The sequence below is a fragment of the Oncorhynchus keta genome, chromosome 28, assembly GCF_023373465.1.
Source record: "Oncorhynchus keta strain PuntledgeMale-10-30-2019 chromosome 28, Oket_V2, whole genome shotgun sequence".
Classification (NCBI taxonomy): Eukaryota; Metazoa; Chordata; class Actinopteri; order Salmoniformes; family Salmonidae; genus Oncorhynchus; species Oncorhynchus keta.
The window spans coordinates 20,963,998-20,989,591 of record NC_068448.1 but is presented as its reverse complement, the minus strand read 5'-3'; the positions used below and the strand labels follow the sequence as shown (position 1 = coordinate 20,989,591).

The 25,594-nt window shown below is 41.7% G+C and overlaps 1 protein-coding gene across 1 annotated transcript; it reads left to right on the top strand.

Annotated features, from left to right (window-relative positions):
- The first annotated feature begins 12,534 nt into the window (after nt 1–12,534).
- Nucleotides 12,535–17,051, top strand: LOC118360791 (transmembrane protein 198-like). The gene is made up of 5 exons (XM_035740211.2): nt 12,535–12,884; nt 14,179–14,646; nt 15,583–16,158; nt 16,304–16,443; nt 16,645–17,051. Exons 2-5 carry the CDS (start codon nt 14,457–14,459, stop codon nt 16,801–16,803), a joined length of 1,065 nt encoding a protein of 354 aa, XP_035596104.1. The 5' UTR covers nt 12,535–12,884; nt 14,179–14,456; the 3' UTR covers nt 16,804–17,051.
- The last annotated feature ends 8,543 nt before the right edge of the window (nt 17,052–25,594 follow it).

Genomic DNA, 25,594 nt, shown 5'->3' with positions numbered 1-25,594 from the left:
GATGTTAGTCATGTTCTTTCGAACGGTAGATGCTCTGTCTATTTCTATGATTCATCTCCTATAATGATCCATCCTTCTGTCTATTTCACAAAATAATCCATCAGTTCTGTGGATTTCAATGGATTTCAAGCAATTTCCAGACTGATATTTCTAGCTTTCTGCCTCTGGAAATCAGACACTCGTCTGAGGCTCTGAAGTCTTGTCAGCCAAGGCTTACAAAAATACCTTAGAAGTTGTACTGTATGCCTGGAATCTGCACTTATATTTTGAAATCCTCAGGGACAAAATTAAGATAGATGTCTTCAGACTGAGGTGACTACTTTAATGGATTGCACATTGTCCCATTGCCTTGTATCGATAAATATTGTTAGTGATCAACCACAGTGATATGCATAGGTGATATAAAAGTTATACACTGCTATATAAATATGTTATGACAAAATGTCCTAAATACAATGTTACACTATTCTTTATTCTAGCACTAACACTTATCACAGCCAAAGAGCCTGAAGGCAAAGGAATGTGTTAGTGGGTACAACAAAGTCATTTACAATACAGCTAAATCAGTCATGCCCGCATTTCTGTCCAAAGTGGTCATGTATTTTCTTTCCCTTCCTGATTAGTAACTTGACCACACATCGGTGCTACACAATAAATAGCTGTATTTACCTGGGAGAAAAGTCTGACTGGTGATTTCCATTTTGTGATTCTTTCCACATTAAAGTCTTATCAAAACATCACTGGCTACAAATGAATGTTCTGGATGTATAGGTCAACTGTGAAATGTGATCTCATAAATACAGATGCATTCATCTACCCTTTTCTTGGATACTTAACAGAGAGTTTGAATGGCTTATGACTACAAAATATTCAAGACATAAGAAGCAAAATAATGGAACCAATACAATTCATAGCAACACTGTCCAGATGGCAAAATGTATATATTGTGCCTTCATACAGTTTTCACACCTGTCACGTCTGCTCCCGCTCCTCCTCTCTGGCGCTCGAGGGCGCCAGGCGACTCATCATTACTCACACCTGTCACGTCTGCTCCCGCTCCTCCTCTCTGGCGCTCGAGGGCGCCAGGCGACTCATCATTACTCACACCTGTCACGTCTGCCTCCCGCTCCTCCTCTCTGGCGCTCGAGGGCGCCAGGCGACTCATCATTACTCACACCTGTCACGTCTGCTCCCGCTCCCCCTCTCTGGCGCTCGAGGGCGCCAGGCGACTCATCATTACTCACACCTGTCACGTCTGCTCCCGCTCCCCCTCTCTGGCGCTCGAGGGCGCCAGGCGACTCATCATTACTCACACCTGTCACGTCTGCTCCCGCTCCCCCTCTCTGGCGCTCGAGGGCGCCAGGCGACTCATCATTACTCACACCTGTCACGTCTGCTCCCGCTCCCCCTCTCTGGCGCTCGAGGGCGCCAGGCGACTCATCATTACTCACACCTGTCACCATCGTTACACGCATCAGCGCTTCATGGGACTCACCTGGACTCTATTACCTTATTGATTGCCTCCCCTATATCTGTCAATTCCTCAGTTTCATCCCTATGTCTGCATTAATGCAATTTTGTTCCCCCTGTCCAGATGCTGTTCTTGTTTTGTCATGCCCATTTACCCATTAAATCTTCACTCCCTGTACTTGGTTCTCATCTCCCAGAATCTGTCCTCACAGATCTGTCTACCTGGCATCCTCGAGCGACAAATGTGCTTTTCCCACATTTTTTTTGTGTTACAGCCTGAATTTAAAACGGCGGAATTATGTTTTTAGAAAAGCTGAAATGTCTTGAGTCAATAAATTCGACCCCTTTGTTATGGCAAGCCTAAATAACTTTAGTTACTTTTAGTAAAAGTTTGCTGAACAAGTCAGATAAGTTTCATGGACTGACTCTGTGTGCAATAATGGTGTTAAACATGATAAATGACTACCCCATCTCTGTACCCCACACATCCAATTATCTGTAATGTCTCTCACTCTAGCAGTGAATTCCATACACAGAGTAAATGACAAAGACCAGGGAGGTTTTCCAATACCACGCAAAGAAGGGCACCTATTGGTAGATGGGAAAAACAACAAAAAACAGATATTGAATATCCCTTTGAGCATACAGAAGTCATTAAATTAGACTTTGGATGGTGTATCAATACACCCAGTCACTGCAAAGATACAGGCGTCCTTCCTAGCTTCGTTGACGGAGAGGAAGAAAACCGCTCTGGGATTTCACCATGAGGCCAATGGTGATTTTAAACCAGTTACAGAGTTAAATTGCTGTGATAGGAGAAATCTAAGGATAGATCAACAACATTTTAGTTTACTCCACAATACTAACCTAAATGACAGAATGAAAAGAAGGAAGCTTGTACAGAATAATATATACAAATATATTAATATAAACATGCATCCTTTTTGCAATAAGGCACTAAAGTAATCCTGCAAAAAAAAAGTGGCAAAGAAATGAACTGAATACAAAGCATTATGTTTGGGGCAAATCCAACATAACATCACTGAGTATCAATCTTCATATTTTCAAGCATGGTGATGGATGTATCATGTTATGGGTATGCTTATCATTGGCAGGTACTAGGGTTTCTTTGGATAAAAAGAAAAGAGCTAAGTACAGGAAAAATTCTAGAGGAAAACCTGGTTCAGTCTGCTTTCCAACAGAAATTGGGAGACAAATCCACCATTCAGCAGGACAATAACCTAAAATGCAAGGCCAAATATACTTACCAAGACAATGTTTAATGTTCCTGAGTGGCCTAATTACAGTTTGACTTAAATAGTCTTCAAAATCAATGGCAAGATTTGAAAATGTCTATCTAGCAATGATCAACAACCAACTTGATGGAGCATGAAGAATTTTAAAAAGATTAATGGTCAAATATTGTACATCCAGGTTTTCCAAGCTCTTAGAGACTTACCCAGAACGTATCACAGCTGTAATTGGTGCCAAAGGTGATTCTATCATGTATTGACTCAGTGGGCTGAATAGATACTGTATCTAATCAAAATATATTCAATTTTTATTTTCCATTATTTAAAGCAGTTTTTTAAATTACAGAGTATTTTGTGTAGATCGTTAATAATAAAAAATAAAAAAATCCATTTGAATCCCACTTCGTAACATAGAAACATGTGGATGAAGTCGAGGGGTGTGAATACTTTCTGAAGGCACTGTAAATGTAATTCACTACAAGAATCAACAAGGTTTCCCACCAAAGTATAATTACAAGTGCAGACTTTGTGGACTTCGTGAAATTGCAATCCATCCAATACATTTTAGATGTGAATAGACTAAATATTTGGCAGATGGAGGAATGAAAGACTTTCAAAAGAAAACAGAGGATGTCCTGAAATGGACACTACATCAGACTGCAAAGGCTGGACACATAAGAAATACATCAGTACACTTCCATTTTACTAGTAATTTCTGTGGCCATTTCTTTTCAATAGAAGTGGAGCTTACAGAGAACCCAAGGTTATTGTTGGGTTGCTGCTGCATAACAAACTATATACAGTACATCTCAAACTTCATTAAACCATTCAGCGATATGATAACTTTTATGGTCCACAGGCATCTAATGGCTGTAGTATGGTGTAGGCCTAGTAGATGTTATGGAAATCTATTTGATATACAGTGTCACAAGACTGACTGGAGTGTTTACGGACATTCAATCTCTCTCTATCCCAGTCTGCTGTCCCCGCTTGCTTCAAGATATCCACCATTGTTCCTGTACCCAAGAAAGCAAAGGTAACTGAACTAAATGACTATCGCCCCGTAGCACTCACTTCTGTCAGCATGAAGTGCTTTGAGAGGCTAGTTAAGGATCATATCACCTCTACCTTACCTGACACCCTCGACCCCCTTCAATTTGCTTACTGCCCCAATAGATCCACAGACGATGCAATCGCCATCGCACTGCACACTGCCCTATCCCATCTGGACTAGAGGAATACCTACGTAAAAATGCTTTTCATTGACTATAGCTCAGCATTCAACACCATAGTACCCTCCAAGCTCACTCTCTGTTCACCCATGACTGCGTGGCAACGCACATCTTCAACTCAGTCATCAAGTTTGCAGACGACACAACAATAGTAGGCCTGATTACCAACAATGCCGAGACAGCCTACAGGGAGAAGGTGAGAGCCCTAGCAGAGTGGTGTCAGGAAAACAACCTCTCCCTCAACAAAACAAAAGAGCTGATCATGGACTTCAGGAAACCGCAGAGGGAGCATACCCATATCCACATCGACAGGACCGCATTGGAGAAGGTAGAAACCTTCAAGTTCCTCGGCATACACATCACGGACACTCAAATGGTCCACCCACACAGTCAGTGTGGTGAAGAAGGCACAACAGCACCTCTTCAACCTCAGGAGGCTGAAGACATTTGTCTTGGCCCTTAAGATCTCAGCGATCACTGCCTCATTGCCTGTATCCGCTACGGAGCCGCAGTCAAACGACCACCCCTCATCACTGTCAAACGCTCCCTAAAACACTTCTGTGAGCAGGCCTTTCTAATCGACCTGGCCCGGGTATCCTGGAAGGACATTGACCTCATCCCCTCAGTTGAGGATGCCTGGTCATTCTTTAAAAGTAACTTCCTCACCATTTTAGATAAGCATGCTCCGTTCAAAAAATGCAGAACGAAGAACAGATATAGCCCTTGGTTCACTCCAGACCTGACTGCCCTCGACCAGCACAAAAACATCCTGTGGCGGACTGCAATAGCATTGAATAGTCCCCGCGATATGCAACTGTTCAGGAAGTCACGAACCAATACACTCAGTCAGGAAAGCTAAGGCCAGCTTCTTCAGACAGAAATTTGCATCCTGTAGCTCCAACTCCAAAATGTTCTGGGATACTGAAGTCCATGGAGAACAAGAGCACCTCCTCCCAGCTGCCCACTGCACTGAGGCTAGGTAACACGGTCACCACCGATAAATCCATGATTATCGAAAACTTCAACACGCATTTCTCCAAGGCTGGCCATGCCTTCCGCCTGGCTACTCCAACCTCGGCCAACAGCTCCGCCCCCCCCTGCAGCTACTCGCCCAAGCCTCTCCAGGTTCTCCTTTACCCAAATGCAGATAGCAGATGTTCTGAAAGAGCTACAAAACCTGGACCCGTACAAATCAGCTGGGCTTGACAATCTGGACCCTCTATTTCTGAAACTATCCGCCGCCATTGTCGCAACCCCTATTACCAGCCTGTTCAACCTCTCTTTCATATCGTCTGAGATCCCCAAGGATTGGAAAGCTGCCGCAGTCATCCCCCTCTTCAAAGGGGGAGACACCCTGGACCCAAACTGTTACAGACCTATATCCATCCTGCCCTGCCTATCTAAGGTCTTCGAAAGCCAAGTCAACAGGTCACTGACCATCTCGAATCCCACCGTACCTTCTCCGCTGTGCAATCTGGTTTCTGAGCTGGTCACGGAAGCACCTCAGCCACGCTCAAGGTACTAAACGATATCATAACCGCCATCGATAAAAGACAGTACTGTGCAGCCATCTTCATCGACCTTGCCAAGGCTTTCGACTCTGTCAATCACCATACTCTTATCGGCAGACTCAGTAGCCTCGGTTTTTCGGATGACTGCCTTGCCTGGTTCACCAACAACTTTGCAGACAGAGTTCAGTGTGTCAAATCGGAGGGCATGCTGTCCGGTCCTCTGGCAGTCTCTATGGGGGTGCCACAGGGTTCAGTCCTCGGGCCGACTCTTTTCTCTGTATATATCAATGATGTTGCTCTTGTTGCGGGCGATTCCCTGATCCACCTCTACGCAGACGACACCATTCTATATACTTCCGGCCCGTCCTTGGACACTGTGCTATCTAACCTCCAAACGAGCTTCAATGCCATACAACACTCCTTCCGTGGCCTCCAACTGCTCTTAAAACTCTAGTAAAACCAAATGCATGCTTTTCAACCGTTCGCTGCCTGCACCCGCACGCCTGACCAGCATCACCACCCTGGATGGTTCCGACCTTGAATATGTGGACATCTATAAGTACCTAGGTGTCTGGCTAGACTGTAAACTCTCCTTCCAGACTCATATCAAACATCTCCAATCGAAAATCAAATCTAGAGTCTGCTTTCTATTCCGCAACAAAGCCTCCTTCACTCACGCCACCAAACTTACTCTAGTAAAACTGACTATCCTACCGATCCTCGACGATGTCATCTACAAAATTGCTTCCAACACTCTACTCAGCAAACTGGATGCAGTTTATCAAGGTGCCATCTGTTTTGTCACTAAAGCACCTTATACCACCCACCACTGCAACCTGTATGCTCTAGTCGGCTGGCCCTCGCTACATATTCGTCGCCAGACCCACTGGCTCCAGGTCATCTACAAGTCCATGCTAGGTAAAGCTCCACCTTATCTCAGTTCACTGGTCACGATGGCAACACCCATCCGTAGCACACGCTCCAGCAGGTGTATCTCACTGATCATCCCTAAAGCCAACACCTCATTTGGCCACCTTTCGTTCCAGTTCTCTGCTGCCTGTGACTGGAACGAATTGCAAAAATCGCTGAAGTTGGAGACTTTTATCTCCCTCACCAACTTCAAACATCTGCTATCTGAGCAACTAACCGATCACTGCAGCTGTAAATAGCCCACCCATTTTTACCTACCTCATCCCCATACTGTTTTTAATTTATTTACTTTTCTGCTCTTTTGCACACCAATATCTCTACCTGTACATGACCATCTGATCATTTATCACTCCAGTGTTAATCTGCAAAATTGTAATTATTCGCCTACCTCCTCATGCCTTTTGCACACAATGTATATAGACTCCCCTTTTTTTCTACTGTGTTATTGACTTGTTAATGGTTTACTCCATGTGTAACTCTGTGTTGCCTGTTCACACTGCTATGCTTTATCTTGGCCAGGTCACAGTTGCAAATGAGAATTTGTTCTCAACTAGCCTACCTGGTTAAATAAAGTTGAAATAAAAAAATGTAAAAAATAAAAAAAGACCCTCACAAACTTTTATAGATGCACAATTGAGAGCATCCTGTCAGGCTGTATCACCGTCTGGTACAGCAACTGCACTGCCCACAACTGCAGGGCTCTCCAGATATCGGTGTGGTGCGGTCTGCCCAACGCATCACTGGGGGCACACTGCCTGCCCTCCAGGAAACCTACAGCACCCGATGTCACAGGAAGTCCAAAAAGAACATCAAGGACATCAACCACCCGAGGCACGGACTGTTCACCCAGCTATCATCCAGAAGGCAAGGTCACTACAGGTGCATCAAAGCTGGGACCGAGAGACTGAAAAACAGCTTCTATCTCAAGGCCATCAGACTGTTAAATAGCCATCACTAGCCGGCTATCACCTGCTTACTCAACCCTGCACCTTAGAGGCTGCTGCCTTATATACATAAACATGGAATCACTGGTCACTTTAATAAATGGGACACTAGTCACTTTAATATTGTTTACATTCTGCTTTACAAATCTCATATGTATATACTGTATTCTATTCCACTGTATTTTAGTCAATAGCACTCTGACATTGCTTGGGCTAATATTTATGTGTTTCTTAATTCCATTCTTTTACTTTTAGATTTGTGTATTGTTGTGAATTGTTAGATACTACTGTACTGTTGGATTTAGGTACACAAGCATTTCGTTACACCCACAATAACATCTGCTCAATATATGTATGTGACCAACAATATTTGATTTGATTTATTTTCTAGATCAGGCCTATGGACTGAACATTCTATTGTCTTCAATTCATTCTCATGAAAAAAAACAATGCCTTGATTGAAAAGCACTCATTGTTTCTTTGCCATTATTGAAACTGCGAGTGATGCAACAAGTGGAACTCAATGGATTTTCTCATGGATTTCCCAAGGGTAGAGTATAGTCAACAAGTTACGATACTCTCTTTGACATACAGTATATTCACAAGAAAACTGTAGAATCTGTATTATATGAAAACTGTTCGGCCCATAAAAATTGTCACCTCAAATCTTCTGCGTACTGTACTTCTAGGGATTTCACTCTGCAGGTTCAGTCTTAAAAATAATGCAGCAAATTCTGCTCCTAGAGTGTATACAACTAAATCTATTTCTATATCGGTTTCCCAAACTTTGGCTAGATGAGTCATCTGAAACATCAGACTGAATTTATTCTTTTTTTACTTTGCCCATGCTACAGACATTTTATATTCATAGAGTCGATGCCACCGTTCCTCGGCTGGACGGTGTACCACTAGACCATTGAAGTGAAAAATGCCTTCCATTTATGGAGGTGAAATGGTCATTCAATCAATACACTCTTCTTTCCAATCAGCAGTGCCATAAAGAATCCCACGTAGAAAGGTCTTGAGAATTAAACTTGCAGTTTGATATGTCAGTGAGCAACAGTGCCCGTAGGTATAAAATATATTCTGCTTATTTTTCTCTGTTGAGGAAAATCTTTTGCTACATGTGGTGTGGTCATATTTGACATGGCTAGGTGGCAGAAAAAGTCAATTGGGACAACTAATAAAATCCATAGTCCAACAGTGTTACAAAGAATACCAAGTGTCTATTTAAATGCACTTTTCAATATTTTCGACATCTGCTTATGTATAGCTGCTTGAAGAGGCCAAGAGGGTGATGTCATCTCAAGGGTGATTCGACCTCATTGCTTGTTTTTTTCTCAGACATGCACTGTGAACTGTGGACACCTCTTCCCTGTGCAATTGGTCAGTTCATTTTTTTTTTAAATGAACATCTTCAGGTGTGTGCCTTTCCAAATCATGTCCAATCAATTGAATATACCACAGGTGGACTCCAATCAAGTTGTAGAAACTTGTCAAGGATGATCAATGGAAACAGGATGCACCTGAGCTCAATTTCGAGTCTCATAACAAAGGGTCTGAATACTTATGTAAATAAGGTATTTCTGTTTTTTATAAATTTGCAAACATGTAAGAACCTGTTTTCGCTTTGTCATTATGGGGTATTGTGTGTAGATTGCTGAGGATTTTGTATTTATTTAATCAAATTAAGAAGAAGGCTGTAATGTAATAAAATGTGGTGTCAGCCTTAGTTTTCTTTATACTCCACAACCCTCATATACCTCCATGTTGGGGTCTCACTATATGTGATTTGTAATGAGTAGTAAAACATACCGGCAGGGGAGCCTAGTGGTTAGAGCGTTGGACTAGTAACCGAAAGGTTGCAAGTTCAAATCCCTGAGCTGACAAGGTACAAATCTGCCGTTCTGCCCCTGAACAGGCAGTTAACCCACGTCATTGAAAATAAGAATTTGTTCTTAACTGACTTGCCTAGTTAAATCAAAAGAATAAATACCCACTATATATCAAGGGGTGCAAAAAGGACAGTCAGAGATTCCCCTTTGAGAGCAGGTTTGAATTATCCAGTCAAATTCATCTCTACAGTGTCAACCCTCTGAGGAGACTTCCCTTTGTTGTCTTTTAAACCCAATATTCTTATCCTCGCATTACTTTTGAGAGATATATATGAGTCTTATAAATGTCATGGTGGCCTTAAACAGGTGGCCTTAAACCCCTCCTGTCTCAGCCTCCAGTATTTATGCTGCAGTAGTTTGTGTCGGGGGGCTAGGTTCAGTTTGTTATATCTGGAGTACTTCTCCTGTCCTATTCGGTGTCCTGTGTGAATTTAAGTGTGCTCTCTCTAATTCTCTCTTTCTCTCTCTCGGAGGACCTGAGCCCTAGGACCATGCCTCAGGACTACCTGACATGATGACTCCTTGCTGTCTGTCCCCAGTCCACCTGGCCGTGCTGCTGCTTTCAACTGTTATGCCTTATTATTATTTGACCATGCTGGCCATTTATGAACATTTGAACATCTTGGCCATGTTCTGTTATAATCTCCACCCGGCACAGCCAGAAGAGGACTGGCCTCCCCACATAGCCTGGTTCCTCTCTAGGTTTCTTCCTAGGTTTTGGCCTTTCTAGGGAGTTTTTCCTAGCCACCGTGCTTCTACACCTGCATTGCTTGCTGTTTGGGGTTTTAGGCTAGGTTTCTGTACAGCACTTTGAGATATCAGCTGATGTATGAAGGGCTATATAAATACATTTGATTTGATTTAAAGAGTTTATTTCCAAAACGCTATGTTTACCAATTTCATATTTGCTTTTTTTTCCATCAGAAATTATTGCTTATGGTGTGTAAAATATGATTGTTCTAAAAAAATTGATGAATATATTTAGCAAAATGCTAAATATCCATTGTTTAGCTGGAATAGATTGTTCGTATACTGTATATCTATCTGACTGTGATATGTGGTTGTCTCACCTAGCTATCTTATGAATGCCCTTACTATAAGTCACTCTGGATAAGAGCATCTGCTAAATTACTGAAATGTCAAATGTGAATGTTTTACATACAGATATCATATTACTGTATTGCATAATTATTATTTATTTAAATATTGATGTAACAAATGAATCATTTGTACATTTCTTTATAAAAAATGTAGTTATTTGTTACATTTGACTGTGTAAAACCTAGTAGTACTAATTATTTATCTGAGAGTGAGTCAGATATACACAGAGTTGAACAAAACATTTGGAACACGTTCCTAATATTGAGTTGCACCCCCCTTTTCCCCTCAGAACAGCCTCAATTTGTCAGGGCATGGACTCTACAAGGTGTAGAAAGCGTTCTACAGGGATGCTGGCCCATGTTAACTGCAATGCTTCCCCCAATTGTGTCAAGTTGGCTGGATGTCCTTTGGGTGGCGGACCATTCTTGATACACACGGGAAACTGTTGAGCGTGAAAAACCCAGCAACGTTGCAGTTCTTGACACTCAAACCGGTGCGCCTGGCACCTACTACCATACCCCATCCAAAGGCACTTCAATATTTTGTCTTGCCCATTAAAAAACAACAACCCAACAGTTAATTACAAAATGCTATTTATAGCGTTTTGGAATTAAATTATTTTGTTCTCTTTAAGGAGCATCAAGATTCCATCTCTTTAAGAAGTGTCTAGAATCATAACTTTAGCTTTATCTATCTTCAAATGGGAGGGGTTGCCACTAGTACGGTCACATCCAAATTATTGACACCATTGATAAAAATATTGTATAAAATAAATAATACAAATACCGAGCTATATTGTATGCTACATTTAAAAAATATATATATTATTTTATACTCATTCAGTTGCTCAGAGAGAAATATTTAATTTAATAGTTTATTATTAATCAAAAAGATAGGGGTGCCAATCATTTTGACACCTAATGATTATTTTAATCTGTATTATCATTCACCCAGCTATAAATTGTATTATCATTCAACTTTTTTTGTTTATCTCAGTTTAACAAACGGCATTGTAGCCACAGATGGAGAATGACAAAACTTTGTCGCATCTTGGGGTCACCAAGTCTCCAAATCTACAATTAGACGCCACCAAACCAATGGGCTATTTGGAAGAGTTGCCATAAAAAAGCTTTATTGAGAGCAACCAACAAAAGTAAACGCCTGGAGTTTGCTAAACGGCATTGGCTCTTGGATTGGAACCAGGTGCTATGGTTAGATGAGACAAAAATAGAGCTCTTTGGCCACGGACACGGGTGATGGGTTTGGCCTTGAAAGAAGGATGCAAAAAAGAACATCATACTTACTGCAAAATATGGAGACGGATCTTCGATGTTATGAAGCTGTTTTGTTTCCACTGGTCCTGGGGCCCTTGTTAAGGTCAACAGCATCATGAACTCTACCAAGTATCATGCAGGACAATTTAGCCTAAAACCTGGTTGCCTCTGCCAGGAGGTTGAAACTTGGCTGCAAGTGGATCTTCCAGCAAGACAATGAACCCAAGAAAACACAAAAATCCACAAAGAAATGGTTAATTAACCACAAAATCAACATTCAGTCTCCGGACTTGAACACCATTTAAAACCTGTGGTTTGAATTGAAGAGGGCAGTCCATCAGCACAGACTGAAGGATATCAAGGATCTGAAAAGATTCTGTATGGAGGAATGGTCTGAGATCCTTCCTAATGTGTTCTTCAAACTCATTAAACAGTATAGAAAAAAAGGCTAAGTGCTGTTATCCTCGAAATGGGAGGGTGCACTAAGTACTAAAAAAAAGGGGTGCCAATATATATACATTTTTAAACAAAATATTTCTCTGAGCATGTTCATTCCTATAAAATATTATAATTATTTGAGCATACAACCTAGCTCCGTATTTGTATTATTTATTCTATACAGTCTTTTATGCTAATCTTTTTCAAGGTTGACAATCATTTCGGATGTGACTGTATATTCATATTCCGTAAAAAAAATCTTGAACCTACAGAATAAATCCCAAGGCTCCTTTGTCCGATTTTTTACATCTTATTTTTTTTATATTTAATATTCACTGAGATATGAGACAACATGAGTTTATTTAATGTGTATTTAATGGATGAGCTGTTTACTCATCACATACAGAATCTCACCTCTTTTCTGGACCACTCACTTTTCCTAGAACGTAAACTTCCATATTCCATCCCTGACATGTTAACTTACATCATGCCTGACTCATGACGAAACATGTCTGGCAATGGGTTCAACCAATCTTACATTTTCCTCTGTTGCAAATCTGTATGACTAGAGAGACATCATGTGGACAACAACAGTATTCCCTCACCTCTAATCTGCACAAGCTTGCGACAGATGGTCACTTCCGACACTGATGCTGTCAGCCGTCCAGTGTCCACAGATGAGAGGAACGCACGCATGAGTAGGATGTCCTCAACACAGCAAAGACAGAGGGAACAGATATAACTCCTCCACCTAGAATACCATACAAAGTGACACATCAGTAGCAGTCTTATTTCTTCTCATCACAGATTGTAATTCTGGATAAGCCTCATGTCCGGTAAGACTACTTATTTTCAGACTCTTAAAACAATTCATGCAAACAGTATTTGTAAACTCATGATCACAAATACTCCCTGGTAGGCATATGTCTGTTATGTCTGATCAAAATACGTGATCCCACCTATTAATTATCAAAGTAGAAGTTGCTATACAACTCATGTAATGCCTGTTGTATATGACTATTTAGTCATATACTTAGTAATTATTTAGTAATAAACAATGAGGTCATGCGTCTGACTATATAAATATATAGGGAGTCTCTTTTTGGAAAATGGCTGTGTCCAGTTTTAATTCGCTATCAAAAATGCGAAGTTAATATATGCCATTTAGCAGACGCTTTTATCCAAAGCGACTTACAGTCATGTGTGCATACATTCTACGTATGGGTGGTCCCGGGAATCGAACCCACTACCCTGGCGTTACAAGCGCCATGCTCTACCAACTGTGCTACAGAAAGTTCATCATCCTGACATCTTAATTAGATTCTAATAGTGGAAAATCACTTGATTGGTGCCATAGAAAGTGATAGTGTTTTCTGTGTGACTTACAAGCAGATGTCAGGACAGAAGGACATGAGCCTCACTAGACTCCACTAATAGGCCTCTAATTCAATTATCTGGGGATCTGCCTAAAAGCTTATAACATAGAGTATACTCTGTTGATTAACGCAACCCAATTTATCCTTGTGTGCAGAGGTAAGTATGCGATCAACAAGGTACATGTGCACATTTAAAGTAATGGTTTGAATGCTGAAGGTATTGCTTTTTTGTCCAGATTTTTGGTTTTGTTTAATTGTGTTACATAGTTTTCAATATTTTTTCCCAGCTTTTGAGCCCACCTGCAAGCGACATTGTGTATTCAAAAATATACAATGCCTTTTTGGGGTTTTGGAACGGTATGTCCTACTGTTGGGGTGTTTGTTTTCTTAGCATTGTTCTGTGACTGGAGATCTTTACCATATGTTCAAAACAAAGAGGCCCAATGACTCAGTCGGCATCAAGCCACCCCTCGTTTCCTCATCTGCATCCTCTATTTTAACAAAGGGTCAAGAAAAAAAAGTGTGTGACCCAGATAAAATCTCAGTTTCCTTTTCTGGTTCCTGGGGATAGGGTTGTGGAGTACAGAGGGATTTTTCTTGAAATACATCGTATTCATGCAATCTATTATCTACCTTAGATGTAAATGTGAAGTCTAGATATAAAGAGTCCAGTTTGATCATTTAGAGTCTGCCTATTACAGATGTCATATAATTTTCTCTGGCTGTATTTGATTCTCCTCTCCTCTTGTTACAGGTGCAGGGCAGGAAATGGTCTGATTCAAACACATCTCACAGGAGCTTCCTGTTTCCTCAGCACTTACATTCTAACAACATGAAGCATTCGTCACATTCTTTCATTGAATTAATGAAGCAAAGTCCTGTCCCAATGGAATACTGACAATATACTGGCTTGGTGTTGACGTATGCTCCCAAATGAGATTAAACCAGGAAAATAACACGGTTACACGGATGGCCTTAATTGCTAAATAAAAGCACAGTAATTATCCAGACCTGTTGAACGGTTGCTCCAAGATGGCAGACCCCAGCTCACTCTTGGTCACTGATGGGGCAGTGCTGAGCCAGGCTGAAGTTGATCAATATATCCTCTCTGGCTTGGCTGAAGTGGATGCATGTGAGTTGGGGTTCACAAGGAAGTATGACCTCATCCCATCCATCGTCTGCTCAGTATGCCTTTTGTTAGGCCTAATCTACTGCTTTTTTGGTAAGTTCCTGACCTGTAATAGAGGACAGTTGGAACTTCCACATGTGTACTCTCAAGACTTACACATTAAAGACATGATAGGCATATCTGCAATTCAATTACAGTATTTTCACAAAACACTCTAATGCTCCACTAGATACATCAACATTTAATTCCCAGCTGACATTTAACCTCGTCATACTAACTGAAGTGATTTCCTCAGCTCACTCTAAGCCTTATAGTAAAAACAGGAGGGCCAGGTATTTGACCTAGACTAGCCAGGGTTATAATAGATAAGCTCCAGGCTAGGAGAGACGTAGATGGGTCACCTGGTTCTGTTGCATTCCTCTGAGAGAGAGTCAGAAAACAGCCACCAGGCAGCTTTCTGGCCTGGTCCAAATCCATTAAATGTTGATGTCTGATATAAGAAACGCTTAGTTTTTCTTAAGCAGACTACGCATCATGTGATGTAAACTTTCTCTCTAATATTCTGTAAACTGTACAGTATACCAAACTCTGACATCTATTTTTAATAAAAAACAATCCCTACTCAGTCAAACCTAGTTCACTTTACCTTGTCTCATCGCGCACCAGCGACTCCTGTGGCAGGCTGGTCGCAGTGCGTGCAAACCAAGGTTGCCAGGTGCACAGTGTTTCCTCCGACACATTGGTGCGGCTGGCTTCCGGGTTGGATGCGCGCTGTATTAAGAAGCAGTGCGGCTTGGTTGGGTTGTGTACCGGAGGATGCATGACTTTCAACCTTCGTCTCTCCCGAGCCCGTACAGGAGTTGTAGTGATGAGACAAGATAGTAGCTACTAAAACAATTGGATACCACGAAATTGGGGAGAAAAAGGGGTCAAATAAAAATTATTAATAAACCTAGTTCACTTTAGTACATTTTGTTTCCTTCTCCATCTTGTTACTTAACATCCCTCCACTTGTCTCTCTTTCTTTAGGATACCGCTGCTTTAAGATGGTCATGTTCCTGTCAGGCTTCATGTTTGGATCTGTGCTAGTCTGCCTGTTGTACCTTAAGGAGCCTGTGCTGGATACCCAGTTGACTATGGAGACCAAAGCAGGTATCCTCCTGGGAGTGTCTGTACTCTGTGCCCTGGTAACTATGCTGGTACAGACTGTGGGGCTCATCATTACTGGCCTAGAGCTGGGGTTTCTGCTCACCCTTGCCAACCTACTGGTTGTCAGACAGTTTTACAGTCTTACCCCACTATGGGTGCCTATCGGTGCACTCCTAGCCACGAGCACCTTTTGTGCCACTCTCACACTGCAGTGGCAGAAACTATTCACTGTGCTCGCCACGGCTGCAGTCGGAGCCGCTGTGGTGATGGCATGCGTGGACTACTTTGTAGAGACGTCTCTGCTGGCTGGCCATGCGTACGACATCCTGTCTCAGGTTCCCCCTCGGCCCCTCTGCTGGTACAGCTGGGTTATAACAGGCGTGTTTCCTCTATTTAGTCTGATGGGGGTAATGGTGCAATGGATGCTCACTGCCAAAGGACTGTCACACACAGAAGGTGAGTGGCACAGTTTCATAAAAAATATGGAACGCTTACTTCCTCGATGTGATTACTACTTCATTCGATACTTAGGTTAAACTGACCGGTTACAACATAATTCTGTTTTTCTGTCTAATGCTATTTTACTCTGAATGCCCTCCAGTACCTGTCAGTGGACGACAAAGACAGGTCCAACTGATGCGAATCAGACAGAGAGATGCCCAGAGACGACCCCAGCTGGGCACTTACCGCCATCGCAAGCCTCCAATTCTAAAGCGTTATGCTGGAGACATCCTGGCCCCAGTGAGTTACTTCACTCCTAATGGGCATGTCCTAATGGGCATGAATGAGCTTGATTCAGACACTTTTTTGAAAAACGTTACGTACATAGCTAATAGACAATTAGTTGCATGTCATGTTTTAAAAGATTGCATTTTTTTCTATCATCCTAAACAGAGGATCAATGCAACAATAATGTTTTTTCTTTACCACTTTACCTTCCAGAGTTACATCCAGAGCCTTCGTGACCGCCAGATGGGTACAGGCTCCTCTAGCAGCAGCATCATCAGCAACAGCACAGTCAACCACACCACGATAGACTTCGACTTTGAGACAGGCTTCATGGTTCCCCTAAATGCCTCCTCTCTAGTCTACAGGGTCTGAGGGACGAACACCAAATAGTAGGCATCACCTCCCCATTCCACTAAGATGCCCAACACCTCTCTCCAGCAGACAATTCATACACTGCTGTAAAAAGAAAAACAGACTGATTCTTGAGACAAGAGATTCAGCCAACTATTTCACCTTGTTGTTTTGTTTATTATTCTGTCTTTCTAAAAGGTTTCTGACAGTCAATCGTAATATAGCCATTGATCATTCCTCAAATAAATAAAATTGCTTTATTTTGGTCAGTTTGCTAATATAATTTTTGTGAAGATATCCATTGTTACAGTTGATAGGTTCCAATTTTGAGTAAATAACTCACGGACACTAGAGAAGCTTAACCAAGTTTAATTCTTCTCAAAGGGTCATTACAGCTGTAATTCAGGCAACAAAAAAATTCACACAAGTACTAATATTTAACCCTGTCTCCTAGGCTGAGTCTCCTCCACAACTGAATAGCCAACGCATCTCTGTTGCTAGACAGAACCTTAGTGATATCTGTTCTTCCTCACTTCATCTAACCTCACCTCTACCCAGTGCTCACCCCTCCCCAACTCAAGGCTGTCATGGTTATTGATACCAGACTGTGTCTCTTCTCCTCCCAGAGGATCCCTGATGCCTAACAATAACATATCCTGACACAATGTAAACGCTATAAACTCAGCAAAAAAAAGAAACTTCTCTTTATCAGGACCCTGGCTTTCAAAGATAATTAGTAAAAATCCAAATAACTTCACAGATCGTCATTGTAAAGGGTTTAAACACTGTTTCCCATGCTTGTTCAATGAACCATAAATAATTAATGAACATACACCTGTGGAACGGTCATTAAGACACTAACAGCATACAGATGGTGGGCAAGGGTTAGGGTTAGGTCACAGTTATGAAAACTTAGGACACTTAACGAGGTATTTCTACTGACTCTGAAAAACACCAAAAGAAAGATGCTCAGGGTCCCTGCTCATCTGCATGAACATGCCTTAGGCATGCTGCAAGGAGGCATGAGGACGGCAAATGTGGCGAGGACAATAAATTGCAATGTCCGTACTGTGAGACGGCTAAGACAGCGCTACAGGGAGACAGGACGGACATCTCATTGTCCTCGCAGTGGCAGAACACGTGTAACAACACCTGCACAGGATCGGTACATCCGAACATCACACCTGCGGGACAGGTACAGGAGAGCAAGAACATCTGCCCGAGTTACACCAGGAACGCACAATCCCTCCATCAGTCCTCAGACTGTCCGTAAGAGGCTGAGAGAGGCTGGACTGAGGGCTTGTAGGCCTGTTGTAAGGCAGGTCCTCACCAGACATCACCAGCAACAACATTGCCTATGGGCACAAACCCATAGTCGCAGGACCAGACAGGAATGGCAAAAAGTGCTCATCACTGACGAGTCACGGTTTTGTCTCATCAGGGGTGATGGTCGGATTCGCGTTTATCATCGAAGGAATGAGCATTACACCGAGGCCTGTCCTCTGGAGCGGGATCGATTTGGAGGTGGAGGGTCCGTCATGATCTGGGGAAGTGTGTCACAGCATCATCAGACTGAACTTGTTGTCATTGCAGGCAATCTCAACGCTGTGTGTTAAAGGGAAGACATCCTCCTCCCTCATGTGGCACCCTTCCTGCAGGCTCATCCTGACATGACACTCCAGCATGACATTGCCAACAGCCATACTGCTCGTTCTGTGCGGTTTCGTGCAAGACAGGAATGTCAGTGTTTCGCCATGGCCAGCGAAGAGCCCGGATTTCAATCCCATTGAGCACGTCTGGGACCTGTTGGATCGGAGGGTGAGGGCTAGGGCCATTCCCCCCAGAAATGTCCGGGAACTTGCAGGTGCCTTGGTGGAAGAGTGGGTTGACATTTCACAGCAATAACTGGCAAATCTAGTGCAGTCCATGAGGAGGAGGTGCACTGCTGTACTTAATGCAGCTGGTGGCCACACCAGATACTGACTGTCTGCCTCTTTTTACTTTGACTCACCCTTTGTTCAGGGACATATTACTCCATTTCCATTTGTCACATGTCTGTGGAACTTGTTCAGTTTATGTCTCAGTTGTTGAATCTTATGTTCATACAAATATTTACACATGTTAAGTTTGCTGAAAATAAACGCAGTTGACAGTGAGTGTTTCTTTTTTTGCCCTCGGTGACATTGTTAATTGTTAGGTTCTAAGGTCTCCACCTGTCTCCCCTAAACATTCCCATAGCCATCTAACTCCAACAGATAACCATTAACTTTGATGTAAAAAACCTTCTCTACCATCCCTCAGATACCATACTTCTGATCTATCATGTATTTGGTATAGCAATGTTCAAAGTTTACCCAGAATCCAACAGTTTTATGCACAGTGTACAAGAGGGTGAAATACAATGTGGGGGATACATTACGTACATTGTACATTCCTTGCACAAGAGATAGTATATAAAACATTTTTGTCACTCTTCTGTTGTCAAAATAAATACACATCCTTAAATGTTACTATATTTCACCTCATAGGGTTAGGTGATATACTGGCTAGGCTATAGTGTCTGGTTCTGGAGGTTGAGGTCTTACTGTACAAATAAAACACTCTCTCTGTTGATGCGCCAGTACTCGTTACCTTCGAAAACTTATAGATGGCTGTTTGTCCATGTGAAGGCAGGGTTGTAGGATGCCCCAGAGAAGAGATGGGTTTTGGATGCGTGCTGGAGTCTTACATGGTACCCTTGTAAGAATGTGGTGGACCTGCCTCTAGGATTGGATGATTTGGCTTTCTGTATACTGTGGGACAATTGGCTGGCTTCCCTAAAGGAGAACAGAAAAGGCAAAGGTTTCAAACACATAACGTCTTGAACGGGTCTTTATCATCTACACTAACACTTGTTTTTAAACCACTCCACACATTTCTTGTTAACAAACTATAGTTTTGGCTAGTCGTTTAGGACATCTACTTTGTGCATGACACAAGTCATTTTTTCAAAGATTGTTTACAAACAGATTTCTCACTGTATCACAATTTCAGTGGGTCAGAAGATTACATACACTATGTTGACTGGGCCTTTAAACAGCTTGGAAAATTCCAGAAAATTATGTCATGGCTTTAGAAGCTTCTGCTAATTTACATCATTTGAGTCAATTGGAGGTGTACCTGCGGATGTATTTCAAGGACGACCTTCAAAGTCAGTGCTTCTTTACTTGACATCATGGGAAAATCAAAAGAAATCAGCCAAGACCTCAGAAGAAAATTGTAGACCTCCACAAGTCTAGTTCATCCTTGGGAGCAATTTCCAAATGTCTGAAGGCACCACAATAGTACAAACAATACAAACAATAGTAGACAAGTATCAACACCATGAGACCACACAGCCATCATACCGCCCAGGAAGGAGATGTGTTCTGTCTCCTCGAGATGGACGTACTTTGGTGCAAAAGGTGCAAATCAATCCCAGAACAACAGAAAAGGAACTTGTGAAGATGCTGGAGGAAACAGGTACAAAAGTATCTATATCCACAGTAAACCGAGTCCTATATCGACATATCCTGAAAGGCCTCTCAGCAAGGAAGAAGCCACTGCTCCAAATCCGCCATAAAAAAGCCAGACTACGGTTTGCAACTGCACATGGGGACAAAGATCGTACTATTTGGAGAAATGTCCTCTGGTCTGATGAAACAAACATAGAACTGTTTGGCCATAATGACCATTGTTATGTTTGGAGGAACAAGGGTGAGGCTTGCAAGCTGAAGAACACCATCCCAATCGTGAAGCACCGGGGTGGCAGCATCATGTTGTGGGGGTGCTTGCTGCAGGAGGGACTGGTGCACTTCACAAAATAGATGGAATCTTGAGGATGGAAAATTATGTGATAAATTGAAGCAACATCTCAAGACATCAGTCAGGAAGTGAAAGCTTGGTCGCAAATGGGTCATGACAACAAGCATACTTCCAAAGTTGTGGCAAAATGGCTTAAGGACAAGAAAGTCAAGGTATTGGAGTGGCCATCACAAAGCCCTGATGTCAATCCTATAGACAATTTGTGGGCAGAACTGAAAAATAGGGTGTGAGCAAGGAGGCCTACAAACCTGACTCAGTTACACCAGCTCTGTCAGGAGGAATTGCCAAAATTCACCCAACGTATTGTGGGAAGCTTGTGGAAGGCTACCCAAAACATTTGACCCAAGTTAAACAATTTAAAGGCAATGCTACAAAATACTAATTGAGTGTATGTAAACTTCAGACCCACTGGGAATGTGATGAAAGAAATAAAAGCTGAAATAAATAATTCTCTCTACTATTATACTGACATTTCACATTCTTAAAATAAAGTGGTGATCCTAAATGACCTAAAACAGGGAATTTTTACGAGGATTGTGAAAAACTGAGTTTAAATGTATTTGGCTAAGATGTATGTAAACTTCCAACTTCAACTGTACATACAACATCGACAGGAAATCAAAGTCTTACTACAGAATTATTTGATGTTTTATCAGATATTGATCACATAATCTGTATTAACAAAATAAATAATCATCCAGCCCTAAACACAGAGAGCTTGGATTCCAGAGATGACATCAGGATTTAGTTTGAAGTTGGCATGGTATCCAGGGTAAACGGGGCCCATTAGAGCCTTGTGAGAGTGACCCAGGCCAAGGATGTGACCAATCTCATGGGCGGCTACAATCCTCAGTTCATGGCCAGAAGACTTCCCCTCTGTCCACTACTTGTCTTTGTCAAAATGCACAATTTTTTATTTCACCTTTATTTAACCAGGTAGGCAAGTTGAGAACAAGTTCTCATTTACAATTGCGACAATGCCTTACTCCCCTTAATGACAGAGGATTGTTACAGACAATATACATATACAATTGTTACAGACAATATACATCTGCATATACAGCAGATCGTCTACATCAGACTCATGTCATGCCATTTCAGTTGAGATCTGAAAAGCCTTCTTTCACACATCCAAACTGCAGTGACAGTTGTACGCCTATGGCGCACTCTGACACTCACCTGGTCTGTCAAATGGTACTGGACAAGATCATTGTTATGAAACACGATTTTGATGTCTGCTCTTCACAGAAACAACACCTCCCAGAAATTCAGGGGTGACATCTTACTTCAGTACCAAAACACAGACCGCAGGGCCGCACATGTTTTTGCCAGGCCCATATCTGGGGTGTAGCTATAGATGCAGTAGGTCAGCATTATCTTACACCAAGTAGAACCTCTGGAAATGGGCATTAGTTAAATATAGCAGTCAAAAATAGTTGTAAAGCTAAAACATTTATGGCAAGGCTTTGTTTTTACCCTTAGTTGATTGTGTGGGCATATTTTTGCCTCACACCAAGTCAAGAATATCTAACAATGAATCCGGAAGAGAATAAATAAAGTGACCCACCCATGACTTGATATTTGAGGGATTTGTCATTGAAGGAGATCTCAAAGTTTGTTTCATCATTGCCAATGTGGCCTTATTAAGTGTTGCTGAGACGGCTAAGTTAGTTGCCTTCTGGAAGGTTCCAAAGGTTCTTATAGTTAAACACATATGTAGTATATTGAGTATGTAAGACTGCCAAGCTGAAGGACAGCCTAAAGCACAAGAGAAGAGAGAACATGCTACGAAGTGTGATTTTTGTTGGTTACCTCAGTGCCCCTGTCATTTCCTAAGTCTGATCAACTTGGCTCATACTATTATTCAGTGGGATGTGCAGGTAGCCATAGTTCCTTAAATAGACCTCAGGAGATGTGGCACTGGCAGACATGCTAACATTAACATTATTAGTAGGTACATGTTTGGCATGACAACAAACAAACACAAAGAGGAGTTGGCTAAAGCTCAGACCAGGCTGTTTAGTAAATAATGAATTGCAGCAGTTCTCATTGATAATCTATTATATGGGACATTCTTACCATGGCTTCCATGAGTTCCTCCCTGTTCAAGGCAATGGATGACACTTGTCAGCGAGACAAGATACAGCATGTACAATCGTGGCCAAATGTTTTGAGAATGACACAAATATTAAGTTTCACAAAGTCTGCTGCCTCAGTTTGTATGATGGCAATTTGCATATACTCCAGAATGTTATGAAGAGTGATCAGATGAATTTCAAATTAATTGCAAAGTCCCTCTTTGCCATGCAAATTAACTGGATCCCCCCCAAAACATTTCAGCCCTGCCACAAGAGGAGCAGCTGACATCATGTCAGTGATTCTCTCGTTAACACAGGTGTGGGTGTTGACGAGGACAAGGCTGGAGATCAATCACTCTGTCATGCTGATTGAATTCGAATAACAGACTAGAAGCTTCAAAAGGAGGGTGGTGCTTGGAACATTGCTCTTCCTCTGTCAACCATGGTTCCCTGCAAGGAAACACGTGCCGTCATCATTGCTTTGCACAAAAAGCGCTTCACAGGCAAGGATATTGCTGCCAGTAAGATTGCACCTAAATCAACCATTTATCGGATCATCAAGAACTTAAAGGAGAGTGGTTCAATTGTTTTGAAGAAGGCTTCAGGGCACCCAAGAACGTCCAGCAAGCGCCAGGACCGTCTCCTAAAGTTGATTCAGCTGCGGGATAGGGGCACCACTAGTACAGAGCTTGCTCAGAAATGGCAGCAGGCAGGTGTGAGTGCATCTGCACGCACAGTGAGGCAAATACTTTTGGAGGATGGCCTGGTGTCAAAAAGGGAAGCAAAGAAGCCACTTCTCTCCAGGAAAAACATCAGGGACAGACTGATATTCTGCAAAAGGTACAGGGATTGGACTGCTGAGGACTGGAGTAAAGTCATTTTCTCTGATGAATCCCCTTTCCGATTGTTTGGGGCATCCGGAAGAAAGCTTGTTCGGAGAAGACAAAGTGAGCGCTACCATCAGTCCTGTGTCATGCCAATAGTGAAGCATCCTGAGACCATTCATGTGTGGGGTTGCTTTTCAGCAAAGGGAGTGGGCTCACTCACAATTTTGCCTAAGAACACAGCCATGAATAAAGAATGATACCAACACATCCTCAGAGAGCAACTTCTCCCAACCATCCAGGAACAGTTTGGTGACGAACAATGCATTTTCCAGTATGATGGAGCACCTTGCCATAAGGCAAAAGTGATAACTAATTGGCTCGTGGAACAAAACATTGATATTTTGGGTCCATGGCCAGGAAACTCCCCAGACCTTAATCCCATTGAGTGGTCAATCCTCAAGAGGCAGGTGGACAAACAAAACCCCACAAATTCTGACAAACTCCAAGCATTAATTATGCAAGAATGGGCTGCCATCAGTCAGGATGTGGCCCAGAAGATAATTGACAGCATGCCAGGGCGGATTGCAGAGGTCTTGAAAAAGAAGGGTCAACACTGCAAATATTGACTCTTTGCATCTACTTCATGTCAATAAAAGCCATTGACACGTATGAAATGCTTGTAATTATACTTCAGTATTCCATAGTAACATCTGACAAAAATATCTAAAGACACTGAGGCAGCAGACTTAGTGAAAATTAATATTCGTATCATTCTCAAAACTTTTGGCCACGACTGTACTCCATCTAATAATCCGTACTGTATCTATTTGTCTATTTCTTATTTCTTCAGTGAGATACAGTGTGATGAAAATAAACTAAGAACTCTATCCAATAAAATACAATAAAATAATAAATAAAATAAAATGAATCCAATAAATATTTCAGGTATATTTGAATCCATCTAGAGGAGTCTTCTAAGCCTAGTTCATCATTTTCATTCTGTTGGTCCCGGTCTCATAACGTTCTATGGAACTGGTAGTTTATAGTTTCACATAGTTTTATATCATTGTCTGCCCACTGGGACCTGTTTCCAACCACATAATAAAACATTAGAGGAATGCATTCTTGGATTAGTTTAGAGCAAATAAATACTCCAGACACCGACAGCAACTCATAAAGTACACAGCCCACTTACACTGCAATTTACAACTATCCCAAAAGCTATCCCCTGTCAACAAATTAAATTGACACTAATATCCTAGATCACGTCAGAGGAACACAAAATAATTAGGTCAATATAACTAACAACTTTTAAAGGTCTATTCTTGGTCAGTTTAAATTCAAATTGAGACAGGGTTACAATACAGATGGTGTATTCAATGCACCTTATATTGCATAATTAATGAACAATGAAACAGTGATTCACTACTAGGGAAAGACAGTGAAGGATTTACTAAATATATCACTGAAGTTGCTCAATCAAGATTTGTGTTTCTTTCTACATTTCTCTAGATAAATATGTAGTCTGAGATAAAAATCTAATCCTCCAGTAATGTAATGTTTTACAACTGTCCTATGAGAGAAAAACAACTAACCACATTTCCGTTCTGAGACAACCGTTAATTAGTATGCTTATATATAAGATCCATTAATTTAACACGTCAATGTCACATTTTTGCCTCTTGATGTCACCAGGGCAAGTTTTTCAAATTGTTTAATCTGGTTCAGAATGATCTGGATTCTGTAATCCTCGTTTTTGCAATGCAAGATCAGATTGATCTAGCTGTTTTTGAGACGGTTTTTCAGCAAATAACCAGATAGGATCATTCTGATTCAGATAACACAATATCAAGATCACACAATCCGGCATTTCAGGCCTACACCTTGCCATCTACTGGACAGGCTATGGTACTACTTCAACACTGTCATGAAACAGATATGAGTAAGGGAAGGGAAAGTGGGATAGCTAGTCAGTTGTACAACTGAATGCATTCAACTGAAATGTGTCTTCTGCATTTAACCCAACCTGAGTAAACTATATTAATAAAAGGTACCTAGATTAAA